Source organism: Mchenga conophoros, linkage group LG6, assembly GCF_057382185.1.
Source record: "Mchenga conophoros isolate Kocher_MC1m ecotype Shallow Benthic linkage group LG6, M_conophoros_male_GT1.1, whole genome shotgun sequence".
Classification (NCBI taxonomy): domain Eukaryota; kingdom Metazoa; phylum Chordata; class Actinopteri; order Cichliformes; family Cichlidae; genus Mchenga; species Mchenga conophoros.
In genome coordinates, this window is record NC_140531.1 from 14,732,570 (window position 1) to 14,749,939 (window position 17,370).

The following is a 17,370-nucleotide window of genomic DNA, read 5'->3' on the forward strand; positions in this document are numbered from 1 at the left end:
GCAACAGGGGTATAAAGTGCCGAGCCAATAGCCCCTTGGGTGCCCCACTTTACTCAGTGCTAATGGGCCACAGGTATCTTTGACCTTGGCCTGTAAACCTTTGTGACCACATGTAAAGTCTGTGTGACGCTGACAATAAACCATCCACAAACAGAGCTGTAAAAGTGCTCAAACCGAGCAGGACCACATTTCCCAGTGATGACGCACACACACACACAGCAGGAGAAAGCATCACCAGCAGCGCTAAATGTTTCTGTTTTCCTTCTATATGTATTTCCTTCCGTCTGCTAGCGCCCCCTGTCGGGAATTATCAGTAACTCTCAGCAGTCTGGCCGTCCCAGCGCCGCCCGCAGGAGCTTCCAAGTTCACAAACCGCTGGCTGTGTTTGGATAGTTTGGATAGCTGTCCCACGGAGTCAGATACCACAGCCTCAGCGTTGTTACAGTTGTTGTGCTTTGGATGAACACACGGACTCCAGGTCAACTTTCTGTTTTTGTTTTCGGGCCTCTAACATTTGAGCGTTTAAACTTTCTTTTGTTGCTTTCTGGCTTTGTTTCTGTGTCCAGAGTGATTTCTGTGGATGGCGAGGTCTAACCAAGATGGACACGGGCTGTCTGCCGGTTGAAGACTAGATAACGGCTTCTCAAACTAAATGTAGACTTTATTTTTTTACGCGTGTTTATCGTGTTTATCCGTGAAATTTGTAGTCGCACCATTTCCATCCCGGGGGTGGGGGATCAAAATCCTATAATGAACATTTTCCCACTGGAGTTTCGGTAAACTTTTCCCACGACTCGCCATGTCGGGAGTGGTCCGCACCCTGAGCCGCTGTCTGCTCCCGGCCGAGGCCAGCCGGGACCCTGTCGGCAGCAAGGAGAGGAGCCGGGAGAGCGACGCGGCGCAAGAGCGGGAGGCGAGGCGCAGGAGTCGGGAGATAGACGCGATGATCGCCCGGGAGAGGAGAGCCATTCGGCGGCTGGTGAAGATCCTCCTGCTCGGGGCCGGGGAGAGCGGAAAGTCCACATTCCTCAAACAGATGCGCATCATTAACGGGCAGGAGTTTGATCAGAAGGCACTTCTGGATTTCCGGGACACAATCTATGAGAATATACTGAAGGTAAAGACGTGGCTCGAGGGGGCCTTCATCCTCCACATATCTAATGTTTGCCGTGTTTGTTAAACATCCAAATCGTGTTTTATATCTGAGAAGGACAACAGTGAGGGGGCATTTTGAAAGTTTTCACAAGTAATTGACACTTTAGGTCACTGTGGCTCTAACTATTCAGATTTTTTGAATGAGTTGCTTATGTCTTAGCTTTTATAATAAATCTGATTGATTTTTATTTTTTTAAGACAGCCAAAACATTTTCTGAGGAAAATCAAGATGATGGGAACAATTTATATCTGCAGGCCTGGGCCATTAGCGACTAAGGTTCACACACTTATTTAAACACACACAGAGGTCTGTTGACATAGTGCATATTTTTATCCTGAAGTGAGTCTATGTGTGTGTGTGCGTCCTGTCCCTTTGTTTGCTGTCATGGCTGGGCCTCCTTCACCAGCTAACAATACCAGACTATTCCTGAGGGATGAGCACATCCGTCCTGAGTGCCACACAGCCCAGACGAGGATGATAAGAGCCTGCACTTCTGCACAGACAAGACAGTATTCAGTACCCTCCCCCAAACACAAGTATACAGTGACCGTCCTGTCTCGGGCCAGATCAAGAACACAATCTTCCCACACACCACATACTTTACCAGCAGCCAAACTCCGGAAAACACACACAATGCGCGATGTGTAGGAGCTGATAGGCCAGGCCAAAACTACCAGCTATTACCCCGCTTAAAACATCTGTAATTCCCTCACCAGCGCTGCAGTCATTCGTCATGTAAAGTATATAAAGAGCGAATGTTAGTATTAGGGTTGTAAGTGGAAGTTATTTTCATTAATGATTAATCGTTTCTGTTTTATCCCTCTGTTCAGTGTCTGCTCTTTTCCCCGTCTTTTTGGATGCGGCTTTTTCTTTGCAAATCTGCACAGAAGGCCACGATCCTGGAGTGACCTCACCACTGCAAGAAAAAAAAAGCTTCTGGTTGAGAAGTGATGCACTCTTGCTCAGTTGCAGATTCAGTGCTGTTTGCTGAAGAGAGTAGCACACGTGGTTGTAAAATCTGGAGTTTATTGGAGGTTCATGCAGGCAAATTGGGTGATGCTCCGCATACTCGACGTTTATGGCTTCTTTAATCAGCACAAGCTGTGCTAACATAATTGGAAAACGGTTTTCCCGATGATCAATCAGCCCTGTAACGTGATAAACGTTCACTGGGCGACACAATGTGCCACTGAAGGACTGATGGCTGCTGGAAAAAGGCCTTTGAGCATCTATGTAGATGATACAACAGCAATAATAACGAATTTATCATCAGTGGTTGAATTAATGAGCGTTAAAATCATATCTGGATAATTTGGTGTTGGAAAACGAGGACATTTTGAAGCAATCCCAGCTTAACCGAACTTAAAAAAAGTTAATCCTACATGATGTGTGTGCATCCTACATGATGTGCCTTCTTTGAGTTTGGACGCCGCTGTTTGGATTTCCCACATCACAAAGGAATAACAGCCAATCGTGTGCTAGATGCGGTTGTTGGTGGAAGATCAGTGTCACCTACCAGGTGTAGCGGGGAACCCCCTGTCTTATGGGAACCTATTGATGAAGAGTGAGAGAGCAAAGTGGGAAAGGAAGGAAAGAAGGGCGGATAAAGCTGAAAGAGAATGCACAGGTGTGCTGCACAATTAGGCCTGCAGAAATAAACAGCGGAGAGGTGGAGTTCAGATGCGGTCTGAGTGATTATCTTGTCAAGCGGTGGATAAATCTGTGGTTTAACCATTGTCAGAGGTGAACCAAACAAACAAAAAACCCCTCTGATCTAAGTTAGCCTTAACTAGCAAGTAAATGATCACTGAGTCATTTTGGACTTTTGAGGTGCATTTCTTTATCACAATAGAAGATAAATACCAGCAATAAAAAAGAGCTAATTTTTCTAAACTGAGCATGTGATGGCTGCTCCCTTCTCTTATCTCTGGTAGCTTTTATCTCTCATTGCCTTTCTTGAATTTCTTTGAAGTATTCGCCTGCTTTTTTTCTCTCTCTTTTTTTCTTCTTTTTTGGCTCGTTTGGTTCACAGCAGATATTTTGGCACCGGCTGCCCGCTCATGTGTTGTGTTTTGTGGCTGGTGTTGATGTCACTTGCAGTCCCATCGTTCACTGGGGCTCCGTGGGCTCAGAAGGCAGGCGTCGCTTTAGAGGAGGAGGAGGTCAGTGCAGTTCGCGGGGTGGACTGCATTAACGCAGGAAAGAGAGCCGCTTTTCAATACAACATTTATAAATGAAACTGAACCCTGCCAGCTCCAGCCATCTGCCGGAGGCAACTGCTACTAACGCTGCTGACCACGCCATGACTGTGAGAAGCCCATCAGCTCAGACATCAGATTTTAATGTTTTTTCGCCCCGTGTGGTCAGATACTGAGGGCCAGTAACACATAAAATGAGCTTTTCAATCAAAGTCTGTTACTCATTTAAATTTGTGCGTCCTGTGGCGTTGCCCTCTACGGCTGGAGAGGAGGTGAAGTTTGGTTGGAGTTAACAGGAAGCAGAAGATTCAAATACTAAATCCCCATATATCCTATGTAAAAAAATCTTCTGAGCTGTTTTTTTCCTTTTCTTGTCTTATTGATATTTCCTCCGTCTACTCTATGTAGCTGTTTTTACACGTGGATGTCAGGCGAATGAAGTAAGGATATTGTACACTCGGAGTCTGCTTCACATTCAGTCTGACTATCTGTTTGCTTCAGGCTGCCTGAGCAGCGCGTGCAGGGCCCGCAGCAAAGTACGACCACTCCTTCGCTGTGAATTCGCTAGACTGCTTCCTGCATAAATTTAACCTGGGAATTATTTAACTTGATCGCCCAGACTTTGTGCTGCCGAGCTGGGAGGATTTTACATTTTCACCTCTTTAAGGTATAGCTTGGAAAAGTTCAGGGGTGCCAGTGCATGTGTGGAAGTATCCTATGTCAGTCACATAAGGAAGTTGTCCGGTCAAAAACTGGGTCATAGTTGTGGGAAGTATGCAACCTGCACTTCCTGGGAAGTAAAGCGAATGTTGTTTATGGCCTTTGTGCATGCATATGTTCAAATGTTTATAACCAGATAATCAGTGATAAACTAGAATTACTCTGAATCAGTTTACAACAAGAGTTACAACATCCATGCAACACCTGTCCATCCATCCACCTTTCCTTCCACTTATCCAGTTTCTGGTCAGTGGGGGGAAGGTAGTGGTTGGAACCATTCACACTCGTAATTACACCTACGGCCAATTTAGAATTGCAAATTAACCTAACCCAGGGAGAACCAACACAAGCACAGGGAGATAACTCCACAGAGGTCCCAGCTGGTGGATTTGAACCTGGGGCCTCCTCGCTGTGAGGCAGCAGTGCCAGCCATCTGTCTGTCATTTCTGTGTAATTACCAACATGTTCAGACTCATAACAGTAAGCAAACCTGACTTCCAGTGTTTAGCCCTACCTTTGTTCCCCTTTTTCTAGCTGAGATTCACAGTAACCCATGAGCGGCAGACCAGAAATGCACACAAGCTGACGTCATCTGAACGTCCGGATAACGCACAAGCTAGTTCTCGTTAGAGAATGTGTGCAGTCCTCTGGTACTGACCTCTTAGATCGGCCAAAGCAAAGGCAACGTCAGTCATCTGAATTCTTCGGAGGCTTTGAAACTGAGCTGCACATAACTGACTTGCTACAGGCAGACAGTGACAGGCTGATCGGCATGGAAGCAGACAGTGGAGTAAACATGCGGGCACTCAGGAAGAGACGCAGACAGGAATATGGAGGATTATGATACAAATGAGGCAGATTAGTAAATTGATAAGGCTCGTGTCATGAGTCGATGTGACTCACTCAAAGCTCACACGGTCATTCTGCTTTGGGAAGTTCGCTGCGTCCACGCTGGTAGTGGGTCTGCATGTTCGTCACATTAATGCAGCATGTGTGTTTGTGTGTGTCTTTGTTTTAAGCACCACTGTGGGATTTCCTCACTTGTTTAGGTTCACATCCATCTCACTCATTCCTAAAAACAAAAACAGCATTTCTGAACAAAAAGTCTGAACAGGCTCAGACTTGAAATCACTCCACAACACTGAGTCACAGAGGGCAGCCAAGTCAGACTGCACACACACGCGCACATGAAATAGACATACATTGTAGATACATTAGTCAAACCTTCTTTTCACTCTTTGCATTTGCCTTTTTTTTTGTTATAGCCATGTTCAAAAGCGTGGGTGGTGGGGGCTCTCTCTCTTTGACTTCCTGGTTTTCACATGTTATTTGTAAAGACGACGCTGAGCCGGGTCAGGAGATGTTGATGTTGTGGGTGTGTAAAAGCCTCTTCAGTGTGAGATTAAGCAATACAAATAAATTTGACTATTGCAAAAGATTCAGATGGGTCATGAGTCATTGACAGACACACACAGAGCACACGTACTTTGACCCCTGAGACACTCTTAAATTATTCACAGCAGAGTCATTGTAACGATCCATAGAACAGATGAGCAACAACTCTTTAATAATTCAGCCGCTCTGGACTTGGAGATGCTGTGAAATACGCCTCACATTTGCAGTGAGTTAGTAAGAGCCGGTGAGGGTGTAATGGATCGGCGCGAGCTCACCGATTCAAAAATCAAAGGTTTTTATAGCTAACTTACATTTTTGGTGATGCTCGCAGTTGTTCACAAGAATTGGCTGGAGAGAGAGAGAGAGAGAGAGAGAAAAGAAGTATATATTTATAGTTGCTGTGTGAAGCGGGCGTAAATGCTGCATCATCACTTCCAGAAAGTTACAGCCCACCTCAATCTGACATCTGGAGTAGCTGTTCAAGAGACTAGATGGCGGAAATAGAAAAAAGTAGAACTGAAGGAGGAATATTCAGTCTCAGGAAGAGACCTCCCACACAGATCCCACATGGTTCTCCTCAAAAAACCACCAGCAGCCACACGTGTATGCGTTCAGAGTGTGACTTACAGTGGGGCAAAAAAGTATTTAGTCAGCCACCGATTGTGCAAGTTCCCCCACTTAAAATGATGACAGAGGTCAGTAATTTGCACCAGAGGTACACTTCAACTGTGAGAGACAGAATGTGAAAAAAAAATCCATGAATCCACATGGTAGGATTTGTAAAGAATTTATTCGTAAATCAGGGTGGAAAATAAGTATTTGGTCACCTCAAACAAGGAAAATCTCTGGCTCTCACAGACCTGTAACGTCTTCTGTAAGAAGCTTTTCTGTCCCCCACTCGTTACCTGTATGAATGGCACCTGTTTGAACTCATCATCTGTATAAAAGACACCTGTCCACAGCCTCAAACAGTCAGACTCCAAACTCCGCCATGGCCAAGACCAAAGAGCTTTCGAAGGACACCAGGAAAAGTATTGTAGACCTGCACCAGACTGGGAAGAGTGAATCTACAATAGGCAAGCAGCTTGGTGTGAAAAAATCAACTGTGGGAGCAATCATCAGAAAATGGAAGACATACAAGACCACTGATAATCTCCCTCGATCTGGGGCTCCACACAAGATCTCATCCCGTGGGGTCAAAATGATCATGAGAACGGTGAGCAAAGATCCCAGAACCACACGGGGGGACCTGGTGAATGACCTGCAGAGAGCTGGGACCAAAGTAACAAAGGTCACCATCAGTAACACACTACAACGGCAGGGAATCAAATCCCGCAGTGCCAGACGTGTTCCGCTGCTGAAGCCAGTGCATGTCCAGGCCCGTCTGAAGTTTGCCAGAGAGCACATGGATGATACAGCAGAGGATTGGGAGAATGTCATGTGGTCAGATGAAACCAAAGTAGAACTTTTTGGTATAAACTCAACTCGTCGTGTTTGGAGGACGAAGAATACTGAGTTGCATCCCAAGAACACCATACCTACTGTGAAGCATGGGGGTGGAAACATCATGCTATGGGGCTGTTTTTCTGCCAAGGGGACAGGACGACTGATCCGTGTTAAGGACAGAATGAATGGGGCCATGTATCGTGAGATTTTGAGCCAGAACCTCCTTCCATCAGTGAGAACTTTGAAGATGAAACGAGGCTGGGTCTTCCAACATGACAATGATCCAAAACACACCGCCCGGGCAACAAAGGAGTGGCTCCGTAAGAAGCATTTGAAAGTCCTGGAGTGGCCTAGCCAGTCTCCAGACCTCAACCCCATAGAAAATCTGTGGCGGGAGTTGAAAGTCCGTGTTGCTCGGCGACAGCCCCAAAACATCACTGCTCTCGAGAAGATCTGCATGGAGGAATGGGCCAAAATACCAGCTACTGTGTGTGCAAACCTGGTAAAGACCTATAGTAAACGTTTGACCTCTGTTATTGCCAACAAAGGTTATGTTACAAAGTATTGAGTTGTATTTTTGTTATTGACCAAATACTTATTTTCCACCCTGATTTACGAATAAATTCTTTACAAATCCTACCATGTGGATTCATGGATTTTTTTTTCACATTCTGTCTCTCACAGTTGAAGTGTACCTCTGGTGCAAATTACTGACCTCTGTCATCATTTTAGGTGGGGGAACTTGCACAATCGGTGGCTGACTAAATACTTTTTTGCCCCACTGTAAATGCATGAGTTTCAGCGTTAAAGTTACTCCATGTTTACGAGGAATGCTAGACTCATTTTTTTCCTCCCATCTGTGTGGTAAGAAAAATATCTGCGACATTAAGACAGGCGGCTGCTCTTCTTGTGTGTGTCTGCAGGGCATGCGTGTGCTGGTGGATGCCCGCGACAAGCTGGGTATCAGCTGGCAGAGCTGTGAAAATGAGAAGCAGGGCATGCTGGTGATGTCGTGGGAGGGCCGCGTAGGCGCTTCGGGGGTCGAGCCCAGTGAGTTCCAGCTGTACGTAATGGCGCTGAGCGCGCTCTGGGCGGACGCCGGCATACAGGAGGCCTACACGAGACGCTCTGAGTTCCAGCTGGTGAGTAGACATTATTCTCAGTCCTTTTAATATCCTCCCACGCCCCTACGAACTTTCATCACTAACCACCTGAGACATCCAAAAGTGGTAATTTTAACTGGATGATGTTTAACCCTTGTAATTATATGAAAGTGATTATTGCTATAGAAACTCTGCAAGATGCAGTAAAGTCAGTCTGTGCTTTTCATGGCAACAAGCTGCAGTACTCTGAGGTGGTGAGAGGGTGCAAAGCAAGAAGGGAGGGCAAGGTGCTCGTGTGCCAGTGCTGCAGAAAATGAGCACTTAAATCAAAGCGTTGTTTGGAATATTCAGCTTTATTATCATCTGAGCAATTTAGTATGACTTTTCTGCTCGAGTGCTTTTTCATGTGCTTTCAGTTGCAACATATGATGCCAGGGCATGCACCGATGTAGCTGCTATTGTGTTTGTTATAGTTAAACCAAAGCAAATCACCAGTGAAACAAACTGTTATCCTACTTGTACTCTTTTCCCCTGCTTTACACACATATGTGGATGTTTTTTAGATTAGCTGAACCATTGCAAAATATTTCCCTGATCCTTTTTGCTGCTGCAGAAATCTCCCGTGTGGTGCAGATACCCCTCTTTGGGATTTTGTAGACTTAAAGAAAAACAATGTATATAGACGCAAACTCTTTGTAACCGTTTAAAAGGGCATTTCACTCAAAAAGTGTTTGTTGTCTTTTGTAAACCCAGTCAATAGAAAAAGAAGAGCAAAGGTTCAAAATGTTTTACTCGTTCAGCAGTCTAAGGCAGAAGCTTCCAACCTTTACACATATCAGAGGCCTATGAGTGTGCACTGAAGATGCTCGTGTTTCTGTCAGTGATAGTTACAGTGCTGTAAAAAGTATTTGTCCCCTTCCAGATTCGTTAATTGTTGTCACACTTATATGTTTCAGATCATCAAGCAAATTTTAATATTAGACAAAGATGACCCGAGCAAATACAAAATGCAGGCGGGCAGCGTCGGCACCTAAGTTAGGAGCGATAACGCTTCAACAAGGCGACGTAGGAGCTTCAAATTGATGTTATAGGTGCATCTACTAAAAATCTTTTCTTCTGACCTCAAGGTTAGAGTAAGCTTTCTGAAAATCTTGTGCGTGTGATAGCTTGAAAACAAGACAACGTAGGATTTTGAAATTGATACCATAGGTGTGTCTACTGGATAAGGGGTAGTATAAGGAAGAGGACTCCTTACTACATTTATTTATATTATATTATCTGTATAGCACTTTAGAGCACACCTTCAACTTTATTAAAATCACCTTATCAAGCCCTTTTTTTTAGCATTGCACTTTAAGCATGGATTTGCACAGTAAAACATTTGCACACAATAAGTTTAATTATTTATTGACTATTTATTGGGAATTTTAAAATCATTTGGTAGCCTTGTTTCAGATCCAGCACTGCTGCTCCTCATCAAGGAATGTGGTGGTTGTCTGTCAGGAGAGAAGAATGGTGATTGAGATTGAGATTAAGGTTTACCAGTAAGGAAAACTAATGCAAATGTGTGTGTGTGAAATCTAGGGATAAAAGTGGTGCAAAAAAGTGTCTGTAAGATATGATTACCCACCTTTCCGGGAACGACCATTGGTAAAGCGAGTGTGGTGAATCTTTTCGTGCTTGGGTTTTTGGGTTTTTTTAGAATATTGGGTTTGGTGTAAAATTAAAGTGTGAAATATTTATTAATATGAAAACGTGATATGTATTTATTTATTCTAATTGATATATTGTATACTGTGGTGGAAGGTTGGGATTTAAGAATTTACCTGAGAGTGGAAGAATGGTTTAGTCTGTGACAGCTGAACATATTTAAGGCTGCCGGTTGTCATTAGAGGGTTGATTGTGCTGTGAAGAAGCTCGACGAGTGAATTGTTGTAAGGAGAGCTGTATAGCAAATAAGTACTTTTTGTTCCACTACACTTGCCTTGGTCCATCTCACTGTTTCCAGCCGCTAAGGGCTGCCCTGTTACAGGTAGCACTGGCAGGATTTTTAAATGATGATTTCATATTATGAAAGGAAAGTAGCGACCCAAACCTACTTGGCCCTGTGTGAAAAACAGTTTTTGAAAGTTGAGTTTCATTATTGACATCCAGGTCTGATAACTGCCAGACCCGTTGAATTTTTAAAAATCACTTAAATAGAATCTGCCGGACAAAGTGAAGTAAAGTCACTGACATCTGTCCATCACAAAGGGTTACAAAGTCTGAGGCTTTGGGACTCCAGTGACTACAGCGAGAAAATTTGGAGCAGTGGTGAACCTTCCCAGGAGTCACTAGCCTACTGAAGTGAGAGTGCATAGATGACTCATCCATCAGGTCACACAAGAGCCAATAACGATGTCTAAAGAACTGCGTGCTTCATATGAGTCAGTTAAGGTCAGAGTTCACGATTCCATTGGGAAAACACTCTGTGGACTGACGAGACAAAAGCTGAACCTTTTGTGTCCTGTTACATGTGCTGTAAAACTAACACAGCAGGTCATAAAAACATCATCATAGCTGCAGTCAAACATGGTGGTGGTAGTGTGACGGTCTGGGGCTGCTTTGCTGCTTCAGGACGACTTGCTGTAAGTGATGGAAACATGAATTCTGCTTTTTACCAGAAAATCCCGAAGAAGAATATCCGAACATCAGTTCAAGAGACCTTGGGTTATGCAGCAGGACAATGATCTAAAACGTCTCCAGCAAGTCCACCTCTGAATGGCTCAGAAAAAACAACATGGTTTTGGAGTGGCCTCGTCAAAGTCTGGATTTATATCAAACTGAGATGTTGAGGCGTGACCTTAAACAGGCCGTTCATGCTCGAAAACCCTCGAATGTTGCTGAATTGAAACAATTATGCAAACAAAATTAAAATTCCTCCACAGTGATTTGAAAGTCATTTCCAGTTATTATAAACACTTGTTTGCAATTCTTGCTGCCAAGCGTGGCGCAACCAGTTATTAAGTTTAGGGGGCAATCACTTTTTCACATAGATTTTTCCCTTAGTAAGTGAAATCATGTTTTAAAAACAGCATTTTGTATTTCCTCGGGTTATCTTTGGCTAAAATGAACATGTGTTTGATGATCTGAAACATTGAAGTGTTACTAATATGAAAAAAAATAAGAAATCTGGAAGTGGGCTGATACTTTCCCACGGCACTCTACAATGTCCAGTTCTTCATTAGTGTTATTTTCTAGTTTCTTCTGTACACTTCCCACCTTATAATACTTAACATGATTTATGTGGTATTATGTAAAGAAATATATGAATATACTGAAATCTCTGACACAGTGTAGTCTGGGGTTTTTTGTTGTTTAAACCAGATAAACTGGCTTTAAGCTTTGGCCAAAGAAAATGTCAAGTAAAATAACGTCTGACCTTTCTGTTAAAGAAGCAGCTTAAATGACTTTTGAGGACGTATCTTTGATATCTAACATCCAAAGTGAACATTTCTTTGAATATCTACAGCTCTGGAGTTTGGTCTCTTCAGTTCCTGAGCTTAACAAAATATTACCAGGAATTGCAACACTAATGGTTTGATTTCATTAGTGTTCTCTTGGCTTTCATCTGGCTTCCATGAAACCTCAATATCGCAGCTTGATGCATGAGGGTCAGATTAAGAAAAGGATATTTCAAAATAATAACTGGAACAGCTCTGACACAAACAGCTACCGCTAATTTAAGAGCTACTTTGATGTAACTGGTTGTATGTGAACTGATGTAACCCGCTCTCATATTGGAAGAATGTAACAGTAATGTGTCCGACGCATGTTTTAAATGTAACGCAATACGGGGAACGTTTATTCTTGCATTGTACTTGGCGGTGTGACAAAAAGGGGTTGGTGAGCTGAACAATGAAATTATGATAACTTGGCTTCTAAATAATCCTCCAGAGTCCAAGACGGCATTCGAATGCATTGTGTCCAGATCTCAGTTCTCAAACTGAAGGATGTACATGTTATTTTGCTATATCGAGAGCAAAACAAATCATTGCTTTTAACTGCAAAACTCGAGCACGAATTTCCTGGTAGACACCTCGGGAAGATGATTATTCGGGTTAAAGCCGCGGTAACCCCCAGAATCGGTGGGAGACGTGTTTAAAAGGTTGTTGTAATGGTGTGCCTTTCTTCTTGAAGGTGCCGCTGGCTTCTGAGGCTGAAATTGTCACATTGTTTATAATGATTTTGTAAGAGTAAGGGAGATGCTAAGAGAGAGCGCGAGAGAGAAAGAGGGGCTGTTGTTTTACTAAAGCTTGTTGTAAACTTGTAGTGTGTGTATATACTGCATAACAATGCAATAAAACACAAAAACGATAAAGCCGTAATAATGCAGTACATTGTCCAGCTCAGATATATTAGTTTCCCTTTTTGCTTTTTAGCCCAGTTCATCATCTTCAGCTCTCTTGGGTGAGAATGCATTTAATTAACAGGCTTTAACTTTTCCATAAACTATAAACAGCGATCAGCCACCGCAAAGCCACGGGTCTAATAGTGTTGATTTCCGTACACTGTTGACGCAGCTGACCTGCTGGAGCTTGGACACGTCCTCTGTGGTCCTGAGCAGCGGGATGTGAGCAGTGGATCCTTTGGCTGCCGGGGCCTTCCTGGATCACATTTTTCCTGTTGCATTGTGTAGATGCTCACTTGCATTGGGATAATTGGGACGGGGATCATTATCGTCTCATGTGTGATTTGTAGTTCGTGGATATTTAAAAGTAGAATGGGAGGCATAGCCTTCAGCTGTCACCAGCTCACAGTTTGGACAGCCTCTCTACTACTAAGATCAGGCCTAAAACTTTCCTTTCTGAGAAAACACATAGTTTTTATCACTCACCTTTTTATCTGCACTCTGCATTTAACCATTAGTTATTATTCATTTCTGGCTCTCCATTGTCCCCCTCACCCCCAACCATTCGTGGCACATGGCTGCGCCTCCCTGCGCCTCGTCCTTCTTGTGGTTTCTTCCTGTTAAGAAAGAGTTTTTTCTCCCCACTGTCGCCATGTGCTTGCTCACGGGCTCATTTGATTGTCTTTACCTTTCAATATGAAGCACCTTGATGCGATTGCTGTTGTGATGTCGCACTATATAAATAAAATTGAATTGAACTGAATCGAATCTCCGAAATTGTCAAGCTGGTTGTCAAGGTCAACTCCCGGGGCTCTTTTTCATGTTCTTTGAAGCATTCCTGAGCCTTCCTGCTGCACTGAGTAGTTAGCCTGATATATCTGGTATATCTGCCCCTTCTTGGGAGGGGTTGCAACCACAGGTAGCTCCTCGTGTTTGATTTCCTGACCAAATCCCAGGATCCGTAAACAACTACATTTCTAAATAAAATCCTTACTAAATGTTAAATCTCCCATTCAGCAAAAAAAGCACCTCTCAGTTCACTCTCTGATTTGGGTATAGTCACTGGCTGACCTGATGATTTCATGCGTGTCCGCATTTAAATTTAGAATTGCATTTTTAAGTTTCAATATGATGGCAAACAACATTTACAGCAAACACAAAAGAACTGCTACTCATTACTAATCATGCTCTTGTCCTGTTTCCGTTTCCTCTGCTCTTAGTGGTCTGACTGAGTAATATTGCAAAGAAGAAGAAAAAAACTTTGCACTGTAGCCTTGCATTCCACTTCTGTAGTCATATTGATGTGGAGAGCAGGAGATATTTGCATGGTAACTGATTTACCTCAGCCTGTTTTCTCTGATCTAATAGTCGCTGATGTGCTCAAAACATCCGAGAGAGCAACCGGATCACATTAGAAATGTTTATACCTGCCAGCTGAAAAAGAAGCTGCAGTTAACTGTTTAGTACTGCACCGAGTGAAGCCAAAGTATTTATTGTCTTTTCGCATAACTTCCTTATCTCTCTCGCTCGCTCGCTTTCATTTTTTTTTGTTTTGGAGACGTTGCAAAGATGTAATTATTTTCCTCTTGACTGTAAATGGAGCCACTGAAGTGCACTCTGTGGAGTCTCTTCTCCTGAATTACATCCAGCAAACACAAACGTGAAACTCCTCACAGACAGCAGAGCAGTTCTTCTCCCTTTTAACAACGTGCAGAACATTAAACACACACAGATCAACACCAGTGGGTTGCACAAGAAATGTTTTCTTTATAGGCAACGACCACTCACCACGAGTGCACAGAAGATATGCAAGTTATTACAGTGAAAGTGATGGAGGACATTTTTATCATCATCTTTGTCTCTCTTCCTAAGGTTTTACATCCACAAAATCATCATCAGAAGGCATCATAACATTTCGTTATGTCATTTTACAAAACAGTGAACCAGATAAGCTTTTAAAAATAAGTGAAACGCTCAAAACTCATATGAAACTTCCTAAGATGAGTCACGTCTGGCAGATATTTTTTCTGCTGTCTTTAGCCCGAGCAGCCTTTGCTTTTTTTTCCAAGTTCATCTTTTATTCTCCCGTCTCGCAGGAACAAAAACAAATAGACTCCTTTCAACAGCCACTTGCTATATTTTAAAGAACATTTTGTGAGAAACAGACCGGCTAGAGAAACCATTTGTCCAATAAACGTCTACAGATATGCTGTGAAGGGCCGGACAGCTTGTCAATGACACTCAATGGTTGAGCAGAATGATCGCTAACCATATTGTCAACAGAGGGAATGTCTCACGGCATCGGCATCACCAGCTGGGCTCGCTGTCTGTGCTCCGTGCATTGGCTGTAACAGCTAGTTTTATTTGGACTTTATTGAAAGTGACGCAGCAGCTTTACTGTCTGCTCGGGGCTGTGAGGACGACCTTTAACCTTGTTACGCTTTTATCGGTGACAAAACAAGCTGGAGTCACATAGAAGGTGCTTACGTCTCTGTCTCCGCTGTCTCACACTCAACAAACTGTGTGCGCGTGCTTGAGATGTACAGCTCTGGGTCAGACCGCTTTGTCTTATCTGGAGTTGCTGCGTGATAAAGTTAGTGTGTTACAGCCGCACACAGGCCTGCAGGCATCATTCTCTCTAAAGGCCAGCACGCATAGGACTCGCATTTAGAGGCGTTTTTGATGCTCGTGGCCTGGTGCCACTCTATCAGCAGACTTGTTCAAAAGTATCAATCTACACTGACTCTGAAACACGCGCAATCTGCTCGTCACCTCAAGACAGCTATTTAAATCGCTGCTGTTCCAGTGTTGTGAATGATGTACAGTCTGTGTGGGCTAAGTGGACTGAGTGCTTCGGTTCAGCTCTTGATTTGCTTTAAAGTGGAGTAAAGCTGGTGAAAGTCAGTGTTTTTCTGATTGTCAGCAAATTCCGTAAAGAAACCAAAAACAGCAATGCATTAAACACCTGCTGGCTGTGTAGCGAACGCGCTGCACAACACTCCTTTTCTTCTGCATGGGTCCAGACTGAGTTTGAAGCAATTCTAGCAGATGTGTACCGCAGGTGTAAAGGGAACGCTTGTGTAGGTTATGATGTAAAACAGTAGTTTAGCCTCCATGTTTAAATTCTGTCCCACTGACATCATTATTGTGGCTCGGGAGGTACAGCGGGTTGTCTAGTGGCTCAATACCCAGAGTTTCACCCAATCGGAGGATGACTGTGTGCGTGAATGTTTTGGTATAGAAACAGAGGCTGAATGTGTGTGAGACTGGGTGAACGACGCTTGTAGTGAAAAACCCTTTAATTTGCATATATGCGTTTTGATTTGTATCATATTTGCTACATCTGGCTTTTTTTTTTTTACAATGTATGACTTAAAAATTCATTAATTTAGTTTTTTGGGTGGAAAAGAAATCACACTGATGATGCAGAAGTGTCAAAAATTCACAAAAACTGAATGTATGAAATATGATACTCGAGGCGTTAAGGGGTTAAAGTTGTAAATTTAAAGGGGGGAAAAAAATGTGTTTTTCTTTCCTGATGAAATCAGATTGCTTCACTTCACAGGGCCCTCATCATACTCCAGAGGTCACAGGTAAACAGGAAATGCTGTGAGTTTAGTGAGGAGCTACAAGCTGATACCAAAAATAGCCGTCAGCTCATTCCAGAGCTTCTTCAAAGAGCCGACGCTTCTGATAACAAGCTTCTGCAAACTCGCGACTAAAATCACAGCATTTTCTTACTGCAAAGTATAAATGGAGTGTAAAAATCGTGCATTACATGTATTATACATGGCAGTCTGTGGCGTGTGTGGTGTGATGAAGTACATCCAGCCTTGCAAAGTGAAGTGCTGTGGTAAAAAAAGTAATAATAAATAAAAATAATAGGCATTTGTGGCTTTCTAGATGTTCAATGTCAGTGGATGATTCAGCAGTGACCCATAATACGACACTATTTGCTGTCAATTGCTACTGGTATTAAAGCACGAATGAATATGAACTGCATATCAGAGCTACCGTGCCGATCTACAACTTAAACTCTATTTTTTTATTCCTTTCATCTCTCCAGCAATTCACTGTCTGAAATCATCTAGTTTGGACTATTGGAATTGAGCAACACTGCAGATCTCATCCATGCTGCTAGTAGAGCTAAAACATTTTAACCAGTGAGCCCATGAACACTGTATTTCTATTTAATATTGGGCAATCCCTGATTCACTGTCCTGCTGCATGCAGTTATTACCAATGCACCAAATTCAAGCAGTAAGTTCCCAACACATCTAACGTGTACTACAGTGCCCAGTTGTTTTTGAAATTACTTAGACCAAGAGTGTGAAATATAAGGCGCAGGGGCCTGAATAAACCTGCCAAACTGCACACGTTTTCTCAGGGATTAAATGTGTGGTTAGACACTGGAAGAAAGGGGATTTTCACTGGCCCTAACCTAACATCAAAGTGGCCCATGATGTAAAATAGTTTAAGTCAGGGATGTCAAACTTAACTTTATATTTGTCATCTCTTTTTTAAATGATTTATGTGCATGTGCTTGGGGCCCAATCGAGGATAAAGGAAGTTAAACGCTACCTAAAAAAGTGCTGGTTTTCTTTTTCTGTTCACTTTTCGGACAAAACATGGAGCAACAGCAGCCTTATTCTCGACAGCAAGAAACCAAAATGTCTGCTGTGGAGTAAATGTGCTGAGTTAGATACTCTCCGCCTCCACTTTCTTGCCGCTCTTGGAGAGGTTTTCCGGGGACACCGCAATCAGCTTTTCCCAGGCACAACTGGGCCCGAGCTGGGCCGCGAGCAGACGGGGGAGAGGGAGGAGAGTCCGATGAGAGGAAGAGAGAAAGGGAGTGGAAAGAGATGAGCGTTGAGATGGGGAGTCTCCCACAGTGAAAATGGAGCGAAGGAAAAGGGGAGATAGTGAGGGGAAAAACAAACCCAAAGCAAGCACAGGCAAGGA

At 43.3% G+C, this 17,370-nt stretch overlaps 1 protein-coding gene across 1 annotated transcript in view; it reads left to right on the plus strand.

Annotated features, from left to right (window-relative positions):
• The first annotated feature begins 364 nt into the window (after nt 1-364).
• gna12a (guanine nucleotide binding protein (G protein) alpha 12a) overlaps nt 365-17,370 on the plus strand; it is a 30,057-nt gene continuing 13,051 nt past the window's right edge. The window contains exons 1-2 of the mRNA XM_085276356.1: nt 365-1,117; nt 7,839-8,057. Coding sequence (XP_085132482.1) covers nt 800-1,117; nt 7,839-8,057 — 537 coding nt within the window. The 5' untranslated portion in view covers nt 365-799. The remainder of the gene's footprint in view (nt 1,118-7,838; nt 8,058-17,370) is intronic.